The sequence below is a fragment of the Raphanus sativus genome, chromosome 7, assembly GCF_000801105.2.
Source record: "Raphanus sativus cultivar WK10039 chromosome 7, ASM80110v3, whole genome shotgun sequence".
Lineage (NCBI taxonomy): Eukaryota > Viridiplantae > Streptophyta > Magnoliopsida > Brassicales > Brassicaceae > Raphanus > Raphanus sativus.
This window is the reverse complement of record NC_079517.1, coordinates 25,136,497-25,151,050: the sequence shown is the minus strand read 5'-3', so window position 1 is coordinate 25,151,050 and position 14,554 is coordinate 25,136,497. Positions and strand designations below refer to the sequence as shown.

General features: G+C 37.2%; 1 protein-coding gene across 1 annotated transcript; it reads right to left on the bottom strand.

The window, feature by feature from the left end:
• Window positions 1-5,624: 5,624 nt before the first annotated feature.
• On the bottom strand, window positions 5,625-12,286 carry LOC108849789 (ABC transporter G family member 41). The gene is made up of 24 exons (XM_018623392.2): window positions 11,976-12,286; window positions 11,767-11,890; window positions 11,623-11,696; window positions 11,403-11,487; window positions 11,151-11,310; window positions 10,996-11,072; window positions 10,864-10,917; window positions 10,685-10,775; window positions 10,319-10,620; window positions 9,969-10,250; window positions 9,573-9,886; window positions 9,335-9,495; window positions 9,099-9,202; window positions 8,861-9,014; window positions 8,672-8,773; window positions 8,527-8,600; window positions 8,152-8,460; window positions 7,760-8,050; window positions 7,599-7,682; window positions 7,373-7,506; window positions 7,053-7,280; window positions 6,627-6,798; window positions 6,271-6,525; window positions 5,625-6,053 (listed from the first exon to the last, which is right to left on the bottom strand). Exons 1-24 carry the CDS (start codon window positions 12,284-12,286, stop codon window positions 5,787-5,789), a joined length of 4,209 nt encoding a protein of 1,402 aa, XP_018478894.2. The 3' UTR covers window positions 5,625-5,786.
• Between the last annotated feature and the right edge of the window lie 2,268 nt (window positions 12,287-14,554).

Genomic DNA, 14,554 nt, shown 5'->3' with positions numbered 1-14,554 from the left:
TTTTAATTCCACTGCACTAAGTTAAATCGTCTCCTTCACACTGAATAGATAGATCCAAAAAAATTTCTCTGCAAAATTCACCAAAAAGAAAAGCAAAGAAAGGATTCATCATCTCTCAACAAATAATATGGAACACTACGATAGGCTTTCTGAAGTTGTTTATAACGAGAGGATCACAGCTTGGCGTTTCAGAGTGAAAATACACAGGATCCACACTTTATATTCCTAAGTTAATTCGATGTAAGTGAACCTTAACTATGCAAACCTATTCCTAAAAGATCGACGCCAAAATAGCATATCCAAATTAAAAGAAAACCTAGTGAATCCACAATTGCAGAATTTATGCCTCGAATATTCTTATTTGTTTAATATGTAAATAAATTGTGAAGATGGTCCAAGTAATAAATGCCCATGTTTTTTTTAATCCAAATTCCAATATGAACCCCATGTTTTATCAGTCCATTTATGTCCTAGCAGATGAAGATGTAAGTGTAAAATCGTTATCTCTCAAGTTTCTAATAAGATGCAACAATGCAAAATAAAAACTTTGATCCTTCAACTTTATTTATGCAGGAAACGAAGATGGAGATGACAATAAAAGAAACATTGTTTCTGTTTTTTTATAATAGTGAAATAGAAAATATAAATATACAAATATTAAAACTAATACTATAAATTATATTATGCATTGAGGTTTTATTAGAGATATATCGTGTATATTCAAATATATTGTGTTAATAATACGCTTTCGACACGTTTCCGCTTCCTATTTTTTTTTCTAAATCTCGCTTCCACGCTTCCATACAATTCCGTTTCAGCGTATATGTTTCCGTTTCCATGTAACATAGTGTGCCACTAATTTAGGGGGATCCGACCCGTAATCTCAAGATAGTATCTAAGCTAGCCGCCGAGCTAAGGCAGAGGTTGATTGATTTCGTCCGATACAACTTCGACTGATTCACCTGGTCTCATGTAGACATGCCAGGAATCGACCCATATATCATCGTGCAAAAATTGCAAGTTAATCCTCTACACCAGCCTATATGGCAAAAAAATGGCTAGCCAATGTGATAGTGGTCAGGAAAAATAACGGAAAGTAGCGAATCTGCATAGACTTAATAGATCTCAACAAGTCATGTCCGGAGGATCCTTTCCCCGTACCTCATATCGATAAGCTCGTCGATACCACGACAGTACACCATCTGATGAGTTTCATGGACGCATTAACCAGCTATAACCAGATACTCATGCATCTGGAAGACCAAAAAAGACCCCATTCATGATCTCTAGGGGTATCTATTGCTACAAAGTCACTGAAGAACGTCGGATCAACATATCAGAGGCTGGTGAACATGATGTTTGCAGATAACATCAGTTAAACTATGGAAGTCTACATAGACGATATGCTCGCCAAATCCCTGGAGGCTGAGGATCATATATCACATTTGCAGCATGCTTTCTCCACCCTAAGGAAGTACAGCATGAAACTTAGCCCTGCAAAATGATCCTTTGGCGTCAGCTCTGGAAAATTCCTGGGATATATGGGGCATCGAACCCAATCCAGAGCAGATAAGAGCTATCCACGCTATCCCTTCCTCAGGAATGTGAAGGAAGTCTATAAGCTAACCGGGAGAATGGCAGCCTAGAGCAGGTTAATCTCTAGGCTATCCGACAAATCTCATGTCTTCTTATAAGCTCTCAAGAACCCAAAAGATTTCCAATGGAGTGACAAGTGTGAATCCGCCCTCACAAAGCTCAAAGCTTACCTCACTATACCTCCTCTCTTATCCAAGCCACGGGACGGATAATTCTCCTGCTATACATGGCAGTTTCATAGCACGCAGTAAGCGCCGTCCTGGTACGAGTGGAAAGAGGAAAGAAACTCCAAATATACTACATCAGTAAATCCTTACTTGATGCGGAAACCCGCTACAGTCATCTGGAGAAACTATTGGCCCTGGTCGTCGCAGCTCGAAAACTGTGCCCCTACTTCCAGGCTCACCAAATAGTGGTGGTGACCTCACTTCCTATATAAAACCGTACTTCATAAACCAGAGGTATCGGGACGCTTAGCCAAATGGGCAGTGGAACTGGGAGCTTGCGATGTAGTATTCAGACCCGCAACTGCTATCAAATAGTAGGTTATAGCAGACTTTGTGGCCGAATTCTCTCAAACTATGCTCCCGGCCCTGGAACAGGAAATCAACCTTTGGAGTGAAAAAGGGGAGGAAGGGGAACGGATCCTGCGTGTAGATGGGTCCATCAATATCAGAGGGGCAAGAGTAGGAATAGTACTCACATCCTTTACAGGGGACACATCCTCAAGAGCCTTAAGATGCAACTTCAAGGCAACTAATAACGAAAGAGAATACGAAGCCGTAATTTCAGGGCTCACACTAGCCTAACAAATGGAGGCAGAAAATATTCAGGTCTTCAACGACTCGCAACTAATAATAAACCAAGTGCAGGGAGAATATCAGGCCAAAGACGCCATCATGATCAAATACCTATTAATCGCCAAATGCCTGATCGAAAGATTTCAAAGCTGCAAGCTAACACAAATCTCGAGGGAGCAGAATTCCTAGACCGACACTCAGGTCAACTTAGGGTCTGCCCTAGAAACTCAGAGCCAGATGAGTATCCCCTTGCTAGTGCTCCAGTGACCAGCAACTGGTTGCTGCATTGCCATCAGATCTTTAAATGATACATTCTTCCATTGATTTTGCAATGTTTTTGGGGAGACAAGTCGGACTGTGTCGGTTCATTCGGAACACATTCTTCCACCATTGCCCACCGATTCTCTTGTTATTAATATGGTTTTCATCTTTATGCGCCAGAAAGCATAATTCTTCTCATCAAATATAGGAATCACTTGTAGTGTTGTTGCTTCCATGATCTCAGATTTTTGTTTTTTTACTTTTTATAAAATTTTATTTATATCTTATACTTTAGTTGACATTTGAATCAACTAGGCTCTGATACCATGTAAAAGAAACTGAAGTTTCTATAAAAGAATAAAGAATAAGAGATGAATCTCTTAAAAGAGAAATAATTATTCAATATCACAATCTGTGTTTCTGATCACTACCAACTTAAAGAACAAGAACTTTACTTTTTATTAATAGAAATAAAAGTCTGAACATATTAGCTTACATTACAACAACAAGGGTTTATATAGAAAATGAAACGTTACAAGTAAACAATTGCATCTCTTCATTGCATCTTTCATTGTATCTTTTCAATGCATCTTTCAATGAAAAAGTTGTATTATTTACAAATGAAGAGTTGTATTTATTTCCCTTTAGAACTCTTAAATAAAATTAATTAACTAAAAGTCACAACCCTTAACACATATACCCTACACCAAAATCAATTACAACCAACAGGGAGGAGGCTCCTGTAAGTAACTTTGAAATAATTTCTGTTTAACATCAAACATATTATGTGTGTTTTTAATTTGTCTACTTCCATTATCTTATGTGTAGCAGCTTCGACACCTCAAGCTGATGGATATTCCTTGAACTTGAAAAAGGTCCCTAATCTGTCAAATGCCACGAATCTTGAGACATTAATACTCAGTGCTTGCGGAAGTCTGTTGGAGATCCCAACTTGGTTCCAGAATCTTTCAAGTCTCAAACACCTAAAGATGGTGGGATGCAAGAAACTAGAGGTTTTCCAACCAACATCAACTTGGAATCTCTCTATCACCTTGATCTCAGTCTACTGTACAAAACTGAAAACGTTTCAAGAGATTTCCACAAGCATTATCTTGACCTGGAAAATATTGGTGTAGAAGATGTTCCTTCATCTATAAGGTCTTGGCCAAATCTTGCTAAATTGAGCATGCCAGGTTACAAAAGCCTGCGGATGTTCCCAGATGTTGAAAGTATGGAAGAGTCGTACTTGAGTGTGCCTGAGTGCTTGCGTATTGGCACTCAATGGGTGGAAGAATATTGTTTGCAAGACTGTAGTCACTTTATATTTCAATAACTTTCAATAACAACAATGTAAAGTTTTAAAAAATGTAGATATTATATTATTATATTTTGCAAGAAATGATAGCAACAAGCAGTATCCGAGATAATAAATGAAAATGGTAATATTTAGTTTGAGAAAATTCCTGTTATTTAATGATTATTAACCTAACTACATGTTGTAACTCTTCCATTTAAAGGTGATTTGATGGACGCCTCGTTTAAACCCCAACTTTTCTTAGGCAACAATCGCATATGATCATCATTATACTTGTATTTAAACGCCACTATACTAAACCGTCTATAATCATCATTACATTTGAATTTTAATTTCACTGCACTAAGTTAAATCGTCTCCTTCACACTGAATAGATAGATCCAAAAACATTTCTCTGCAAAATTCACCAAAAAGAAAAGCAAAGAAAGGATTCATCATCTCTCAACAAATAATATGGAACACTACAATAGGCTTTCTGAAGTTGTTTATAACGAGAGGATCACAGCTTGGCGTTTCAGAATGAAAATACACAGGATCCACACTTTCTATTCCTAAGTTAATTCGATGTAAGTGAACCTTAACTATGTAAACCTATTCCTAAAAGATCGACGCCAAAATAGTATATCCAAATTATAAAAAAACCTAGTGAATCCACAATTGCAGAATTTATGCCTCGAATATTCTTATTTGTTTAATATGTAAATAAATTGTGAAGATGGTCCAAGTAATAAATGCCCATGTTTTTTTTTAATCCAAATTCCAATATGAACCCCATGTTTTATCAGTCCATTTATGTCCTAGCAGATGAAGATGTAAGTGTAAAATCGTTATCTCTCAAGTTTCTAATAAGATGCAACAATGCAAAATAAAAACTTTGATCCTTCAACTTTATTTATGCAGGAAACCAAGATGGAGATGGCAATATAAGAAACATTGTTTTTGTTTTTTTTTTATGATAGTGAAATAGAAAATATAAATATACAAATATTAAAACTAATACTATAAATTATATTATGCATTGAGGTTTTATTAGAGATATATCGTGTATATTCAAATATAATGTGTTAATAATACGCTTTCGACACGTTTCCGCTTCCTATTTTTTTTTAAATCTCGCTTCTACGCTTCCATACAATTCCGTTTCAGCGTATATGTTTCCGTTTCCATGTAACATAGTGCGCCACTAATTTAGGGGGATCCGACCCGTAATCTGAAGATAGTATCTAAGCTAGCCGCCGGGCTAAGGCAGAGGTTGATTGATTTCGTCCGATACAACTCCGACTGATTCACCTGGTCTCATGTAGACATGCCAGGAATCGACCCAGATTTCATCGTGCAAAAATTGCAAGTTAATCCTCTACACCAGCCTATCTGGCAAAAAAATGGCTAGCCAATGTGGTAGTGGTCAGGAAAAAGAACGGAAAGTAGCGAATCTGCATAGACTTAATAGATCTCAACAAGTCATGTCCGGAGGATCCTTTCCCGTACCTCATATCGATAAGCTCGTCGATACCACGGCAGTACACCATCTGATGAGTTTCATGGACGCATTAACCAGCTATAACCAGATACTCATGCATCTGGAAGACCAAAAAAAGACCCCATCCGCAAAACTCCTACTCAAAGATCAAATCATGTGGTTTCACATAAAGAAGGATAAAGATTAAGATAAAATAATTGCTCTTCACCAAAGGGTACTTACTAGTTACTACACAAGACAGCTTGAGATAAAAAAACATGTTAATGCATGCCAAGACTTTTTAGGACCAGGGCTGTGCAAGCATAGTGAAATTCTATAATTACAGAAACTGAAACTATTTCTTTTGGAAATTGAGTTTGCTCATGAAGAAGGCAAAAAGAGAAGCCACGACAATGGGGAAAGCGATGAGGACAAACGCTACAAGAGCCAATGAGTCATGTTTGTAACCAAAGTAATCCTCCAAGAAAGCTGAAACTCTCTTCGTCTCACCAAATGCTATTATCTCTTTGTCAACATCTCCATACTGCGAATTCAGTAAGCCTTCCAACACCCATGATGTCGGGCTCAAGTAGTACATCCATATCCACCATTTTGGGATTTTCTGTGGAAAAGGGTTTACATTTTTCATGTTCACAAGTCTGAAACTTGATTTCAACCCAAGGCACATTAATATCTTTCTTTGTATATACAGTTTCATTCAGTGAAGCAATATTTTGAGCTAGATACACCTAACGATACACAGCTTGCAATGTCTATAAGAACACATACATCATATCTTGGCTATTTGTGAAAATGGCATGAGAGAGAATGGGTATTACCTGTTTCGGAATGGTAAAGCCAGCAAACAGATTTACCATGGAGAAAAAAGTCGTCCGAAGAGTCAATGCCATGTGGATGTTAGGTGTCAAAGCGACCATAAGCATCCCACAGTAATTGAAGATAAGCAACGAGCAAAAAGTGCTGTACCAGCTCCAAAACATTTTGTAGACTGACATATGGTAACCAATCATTGGATATACGATTATAGTACATAGAAGGGACTGGAGTAATGAGTATGGAATCTCAACAAGGACCTGCAAAGCCATACAAGGATTCAACTCTGGATGCTATTCTAAAAAGTATTGGCATCAAGTAATAGGAGTGAAAGCCTAAGCGATTTGCTATAAGATCTAACCTGAGAAAATGAGTATGCCCATGAGGAATACATCCGAGCAAACCTTTCACGGTAGAAAACATTGCGTTCGGTTGCAATGAAGTTCATCACTGTTGCGCAGTTGTTTATTCCCGAGAAGATTACTAGAGTGTACATTGAGCCAAATATGCTGAAAAGATCTTGCTGATTATTTCTGCAGAGTAAAAAAGAAACACAGACTGGTTAACATGGTCCTTTGATCTGTGTAATTTTTGGTGGCATTGGAGGAGACTCGCAACCACATAATGTCTCTTTTTTTTTTGTCAAACTCAGGTTTTATATTGTCAAACTCAGGAGACTCGGAACCACATAATGTCAAAACTCATGTTTTGTTAAATTTATATAACAAAACTTTTTTTGGAACCCTTTGGTACACAATCATATTTCAAATGGGGAACAGCGACTTACATGTCCTTGGCTTTTTGCCAGAATAGAAGGCCACATAGAGTAGAGTTGAGGAACATGAATACTACGCGAGTGAGATTGTGAGAAGGGTTTCTCCAATACGAGCAATGTTGTTTCCAAAGACAAGCCTTTAGTTGCCCCCAACCTGTTTGGGAAAAACGCGAAGGAAAGCTCAAATCTTCTGATCCCATAGACGCAGAACTCAATTGCTCAACCACCAGTTTGTTCTCCCTGCAAGACAATACAAAACAAAACAACACTGAGAACAATAGTTTTTATGGACGGATGCAAACCATTATGAGGATTGCTGCACTGAGACTCACTTGTACAGAGTTGAATCCTTGTATGCTTGTGCAAAATCCATTCCAATTTTTTCCTCTGTATATTTACAAGTAATATCTAACATCCAGGTGGCTGGATTACAGTTCTTTTGGATCTTTGGAACTCCAGGGATTCTCTATTTATAAAATAATTACTCTAAAAATTATTTAATTGAAATCAAAACCGTAGCCAAGGATGGAACCAGTCTAAGTATGTCTAGAAACCGACCTCAAAGTAGTCTATAACTTTACTTGAATGTTTTCCAAGAGGACCATAGTAGACAAGCTGTCCCCCGTTTTTCATTAGGATCAGCTGCAATTATAAGAATAAGTAGCTGGGAGGAAGTTTAGAGTGTGGAGTTGGAATCAACTGTTTTTTAGCTGATTTACCTCGTCAAATGTCTCGAAGATATCTATGCTCGGCTGGTGGATCGTGCAAACAACCGTTCTCCCAGTCTCAGCAACATTTTTCACAGCCCTCATAACAATGGCGGCGGCTCTTGCGTCTAGCCCTGTGGTAGGTTCATCCATAAATATGATGGAAGGGTTAGCAACAAGCTCCACAGCTATAGTCAGCCTTTTGCGTTGTTCTGTGGATAAACCACTAACTCCTGGAAGTCCCACCATGGAATATTTAATATCCTCAAGCTCAACTGTCTCAAGAACTTCATCGACGAGTTCCTGAAGCCAGATCCAGAGTACATATATATATATATATAGTCAGATTAAAATGCTGACAGTGCCTTGTTGTGAATTCTTTTATGGAGAATGTGATTACTTACATTCTTGATCTTTGAATCGATGTTATAGGGAAGTCGAAGCCAAGCAGAGTATTTCAAAGACTCTTCCACTGTTATATTAGGAGAATGAATATCAAACTGTTCACAGTAACCTGATACTCGTGCAAATGTTTCTTGAACCTTAGGATACCCTCCAACTCGGATCTCTCCTTTGATGTCACCACGTGTTTTCCTTCCAGAAAGGACGTCAAGAAGAGTCGTTTTACCAGCTCCACTGACACCCATCAGAGATGTTAGAATTCCGGGCTTCAGTGCGCCTGTCACATCAGAGAGAAGCTGCCGCTTCTTTCCCTAAGAGGTGACATGAGTCACATGTAAGCTTATGCTCTGCTTGAGAAAATATAACAAAAAGTTTACCTGAGGAGTCTCAATATGATACTGCACGTTTTGAAATGTGACATTAAGGGGCTTGAAAGGCAAGATGATTTTTCCTGTCAAAATGAACCAAAAGATGTTATAGTATATATATCTGTCAGTCATCAGACTTATAAGAAAAAGATACCTGTTTTAACTCGGGACGTACTTTCCGGACAGGGCTTAAAATCTTCTTCTGAGGGCTGAATATTCTTCCCATGAGAGACAATAGTACGGGATCTTTGTGGATCTTAACAATCAAGAGATATTCTTGTCACTGACATAATTGAATAACCACTTATAAAGTCATTTCTACTGTCATCTGTGGTGAACTTACTATTCCGGTATGTCAAAGCCAATGCATAGAGGACATTGAAGAAGAATATAAACCCGATTAAAGCCCCCAAAGCTATCCAATAAGTGTGCTTTCCGAAATTCAGTCCACGTACATCTAACACTTGTTCCCCGACCGTGGTGTTGCCAGAGATAGACTATCGCAAAAGATTAAGCAGATCAAGAAAACTAGAGTTGTTAAAAGAAAAAAAATGTGAAAGACTTCGGAAGTATTATATTACCTTTCTCCACCGTGGAGCGAAAAATTCATTTGCAGTTAGACCAATCTCCGCATATGACAATGGAGATATCCAAAATCCCCATTCCAGCCAAGCAGGCATGGACGCTGAAATATAGAACCTTTTTTGGTAAACTAATCCTCACAAAGTGCATGGTTATAATCAACGCTGAAACTTGCTGACAAGTGTAAATAATACTTAAAAAAGTGTAGAAGCATAACTTGATTAATGAAACTTACATTTTGGAATAACGAAGCCTCCAAACGATGAGAGAACCAATACTGAGATAGCTCCGATGATTGAGGAAGCAACAAACGTGCGAAAGATCGCTGCTATGGCGCGAAACAGTGATACACACGAAATGTTGAATGTAAATAAGATAAGGAAATGTCGAAAGAACCTGAAGGAGAGTAACACTTACTGTTAGAAGCAGTTTACTCAAACAGTATTTGGATTCAAAAAAAAAATGTTAATTACCTTCCGACCTCGGGGCTGTAACCAATGGCGTAATATGTCAGTGATGTCCAAAGGAACGAGTCAAAACAGGAAAGAGGTATCTTTAAGACAATTGAAGGGATTGCATATGCCCAAGCAGGATAGAAGTATAAATCTTTTTGTTTGCAAAACACTCCCATTCTAGAGAGAGTTAAAGTGAGCTCTGGAAGCCCATCAGCAAGAAGTCTAAACAGAGCAGTGAAGAGAGAACCCATAAGATAGTTCCCATGACGAGCATCCGTCGTAGCTCCAGCTTGTAGAAAAACGGTCATTGTTACTAACGCATTGAAAACTAACTGTAGAAAAGAAAAGAAAAAAGGGTTGAGCATAGAGTGGTAAATGATGATGGAACCTTTGCAGAGTAAAAAGGAACGTTACCAGTCCAGATTTGAACAAGTAAATGAAAGAGTTGCGTCTCATCAAAAGATATTCTCTCCTCGAGCAAGCTTTAAGCATCTCCCATTTACTCAATGAGTATTTTCTAAAACATAAACCATCCTTGCGAGACTGAGTTTTATGAAACGGCTTAGAGAGTTCTTCCTTTACCAGAACCCCAAGATTTGATTCTTGAAACTTCTCGATGAATGAATCAACAGATATATAACTGTAGGGCTTGTCTCTGTGGCACCAATATTGTTCTTGATCTTTTTTAGACATAACCTGTTGCAGAACCATGTAAGTGATTAAAGGTTCTCCCATCAGATATGGTTTAAATTTTAGTCCCATACCTCTTGGAGGAAGTCAGCAACGCCTTTCCTCTCTGGACACTTAAATCCACAATCTTCGAAGAATCTGCAGATATCAGTTCGTGGAGCATGGTAGATTATCTTTCCTTCGCCCATGAGAATCACATCGTCGAAAAGCTCAAACGTTTCTGGTGCAGGCTGAAGAAGTGAAACCAATATGGTGGCTCCAGCTATATGCGCCAACTGCTGGAGACATGCCACAATCTGGAACGTAGTTGAGCTGTCCAAACCATTCGATATTTCATCCATGAACAGAGTCGTAGCTGGACCCACAACAAGTTCTCCTACAGTAGCCCACATAGATGTTTTAAAACCTCACTGTGGATGGCTGTAAGAAAATGGAATTACCTGTTGTCAACCTCCTCTTTTGGCCACCAGATATTCCAGGCCTCGAGGCATCTCCAACTCGTGTATCTGCACAGATATCGAGTCCCAGGATCTGAAAGATTGATTCGTGAGATTATGTTAAATCTGGAATAGGGATAAATGGTCAGAAGCTTAAGTAAGCAAGCATGGAAGCAGCATACCTTTAAGATATAGTCAGTTTGCATGTTGTTTTTCAAACCTATAACAGATATTGCCTGTCACAGTAAAGATAAAAGAACAAATTGAGATTTCTTTACGTGTTGCAAGAAGAATTGCAATATTTCATTAGCTACCTTCATGTAAGCATCTATATCAGGATCTGGAACAATTCCTCGGACTTTCTCCCTTCTACTGATCTCCTTCATAATTTCTGTTGAATCAACCATGGCTGCTTGTTAATGTAAACCGACTCCAGCACATTAGAATGTATAAGAAATTTGATCCTCACCCATACGGCTTCCGATACCCTGGCAACACGCAGAGAAGTCGAGTGTCTCTCTCACACTCATCTCTGGAATATGCAGATCGTTTTGACTTATATAACTCGACGTTTTCACTGGAATAAACTCTGAAAGTAAGCAACCATTGTAACTTACTTCTCCTCCAACCTGTAAAATAAAGACAACCCCTGTGATCTCTGATACACTATAAGAGGGTTTTTTTTTCAGCAGGCTTATGTATTTAATTCTTAGGTCCAGACCTTTACAGAAGGGGAAAGTCGTCCAGAAAGTGCCTGTAACAGAGTGGTTTTGCCACAACCAGGAGGACCGAGCAACAATGTCATTCTGATAGAAGACCAATACATCTTTTTTGAACTCGGTGATAAAAATATTTATTTACAAGAAACACTACACAATCACTCTTTATTTCTTGTTACTTGCAACATAAGTTATTAGGAAACTGCCTCTTGAATAATATACCTTCCAGGCCTTACGATACCGCTCACGCCTTTCAAGATGCTTATCTTGGTTTCTTTCTTTGAACAGATGAACTCCTGTAACATCCATCAAAGTGTTTTTGAATTAAGAACATGGAAACGGCAAACACATATAACATTTACTTACAGATAGTATGCCTTTGACAGTATTCCAAAGAGTTGGGATAGGCTTTCCATGAACTACTTCACATTCTGCTTCAACAGAGAGGTCACTGAACCTCACTTCCACCGTTGGTAACTCTATACCAACCCTACAAGTTACATGTGTTTCAACAGATTAGAAGGTTGTGATAAGAACACATTAACATAAAACAGATAACTATAACATGGGCTTACTCATCAATTCTCTTCCTTATCTTTCTGAGTAAATGAAGGTTATCATCCTGGATTTGCTTGACAAGCTTTTCAATCAACAAATGTCTCTCAGCAGCCTCGAGTTTAGTAACATCAATGACTCTCCCTTTATCCGAAGCTTCATCTCTTCTTTGAAACAGAGCAGTAGTAATCCTCTTATACGTTGGTAATCTTTCGACTGTAGCCCACTGCGACCGAAGCTCCTCCTTGTCATGGCCAACACCATTTCCAGAAGCAAACTCAGCTTGTAAAGACTGTGCCTTTTCATCATCATCTGCACCTGTTTGAGCCATCGTCAGATACGAAAGCCAAAGATACTTTTAAAACAGGGAGAAGCAAACTCTTCACATGAAGAAGAAGAAGCTGCTGCCAAAGTCATATATATATATTATATAGCTTTAACAAAACTAACGTATACATATCACGCGAGCCTCACGTGCGAATACGTGATCTCATCCATAAAATCCGCTCTTGTACAGACAGAAAAAAAAAAAAAAGTGCACCAAAGAATGAAAAAAAAAACTAATAAAAGTCTGGTAAACGTTGAAAACTATGATTAAAGTAAAGAAAAATGTTTTTTCAGAAAAAAAAAAAGCAATAGTCAGCTCATTAACAATGTGCGAACAGATTCATACTTCCATGCAACTCACTGGGTTTCTCTGAGGCATTAAATCGAACACCTTGGTCACGTTTTGTTTGAACCGATGATACGACTTAGCAGGAAACTTCTATTTCTTCAAAGTAATCGTTTTTGCTGACTGAATCGAATCGAATCTGCTGTCAGAGACACGAGTTGAAGATAAGCAAAAAAAAATAAAAAAACACGTGCAATTTTCTTTAACATCACGTCCTCTCCTCCTCAGAGATTATCGTTATCACAAAATAATAAAGGTTCATGTCAGAGATTAATGAGAGCTAGTCAGCTAGGTTTTTTAATGAGAAGCTATTACCTTGCATTGCAACTAATAATAAAACAAAAGAAGAAGAACAATCGAATCATTGGCTAAACGCGTTTCTCTGTTACTCCCTAGACGCCGACATTGTGAAAATTCGTGACGCAACTTTAAATTTTCAGCTGATTTTTCTTTTCCTTAGAACATAAGAGTTTTTTTTGGACAAAATATATGAGAGTTTTCAAATGAGTTCTACCTTTTAATCTTTTACTAGAGGTTGGCACGGAAATCTGTTTTCATTTATATATGTAGATCTTTATTAGTTAATACATATATCATATTTTAAAATGCTTGCAAACACAATAATTAAATAGTTTATATGATCTAAAACATTTTTGATCCGTGCATCTATACTAACTCTTCCACAAATGTTGATTCATTGATATGTTTGAATGATATTTCTTTGGGAAAATTGTTTTTTTAGACAAAAAACGATGACTATGTCCTATTAGTCTAATTTTTTTTGTACCATTTTTTTCTCTAATACCTTTTACTATTTTATAAAATAAATTAAATAAATAGTTTTACAAACAAAAAAATCAAAAAATAGTAAATACTGATGAAATACTTATATCAACTTATTGATATATTTTTTTCAATTCAAAAATATTTAAATCATAATTTCATATTTAATTCTAAAAAGGTAAAATTGACATTCTACATAGTAGAAAATGTATCTACTTTTTTCATTGAATCTATCATTGAATCTACTATGTTTAGAATATATGTTCTACGTAAATAATAGTAATCTAAAAATATTTGGAAAACACATTCTACGCTTAATCTATAGTTTTAAAAATTGTAGAAATCGAAATCTACATATTACTATAAATCTAAAACTTGTAGAAATCAGAATCTACATATTACTATAAATCTAAAACTAGTAGAAATCGATTTCTGACATGTTTATTGTACTCTACCTATTTTAGAATACATGTTCTACGGATAAAGATAAGAGAAATTAGGTCAGATAACTATGAAAAAAAACGATAATTGGCCATATAGCCATTTAACCTAACAGATCTATAACCACTGTTAAAAATACATAATAATACTATACTGCCCTTGGAACTCTACCGGCGCAACCTGCAAAAGAAAAAAAATATTGTTACCTTTGTTTATTATTAACCACATAAAAATAAAACGTGTCTTACCACAATTCTCAAATTCGTCTTCTCATTTCTCTTTCATAACTTTCTGGAATCCAAAAAATCTCCGGCACTGATCTGCTTCACCGACTCGTTTCCGCATGCAATCGAAATCGTCGTTCATCTATTTCTTACTTCTTTTCCAATAGTGGTTCGTGTTAAGGTTGTGCCGCCGTTTATTAACACATCCTTCCTCTCCACCTTCATGGAATCGATTCCTCTCCGATCTCTGGAACTCCGGTAAGTTGACTGTATCTTTATGCCGACTCCTTTCAGATTCGTGATGTCCATTTCGTTGTTGTTTACGCGCATTGTCCTTGAATTTTTTAGTGGCTCGTTTCAATGTCATGTGTAATGGAATAAGATACATTTTCACACTATTCTAATTCACGTGGAATGGTAGCTTTATATCATATGCCTTTCAATTCATTATAGGTAAGTGTTTTGTTTTACATAAATT

What these genes read in the sequence shown, in the direction of transcription:
- LOC108849789 (XM_018623392.2), bottom strand. Translation starts at nt 12,286, where the DNA reads ATGGCTCAAACAGGTGCAGATGATGATGAAAAGGCACAGTCTTTACAA. An exon ending in AAGGATTCAACTCTGTACAA is followed by an intron (nt 7,281 to 7,372) that starts GTGAGTCTCAGT and finishes ATTGTCTTGCAG; the next exon opens with GGAGAACAAACTGGTGGTTG. An exon ending in TGGCAAAAAGCCAAGGACAT is followed by an intron (nt 6,799 to 7,052) that starts GTAAGTCGCTGT and finishes TTTACTCTGCAG; the next exon opens with AAATAATCAGCAAGATCTTT.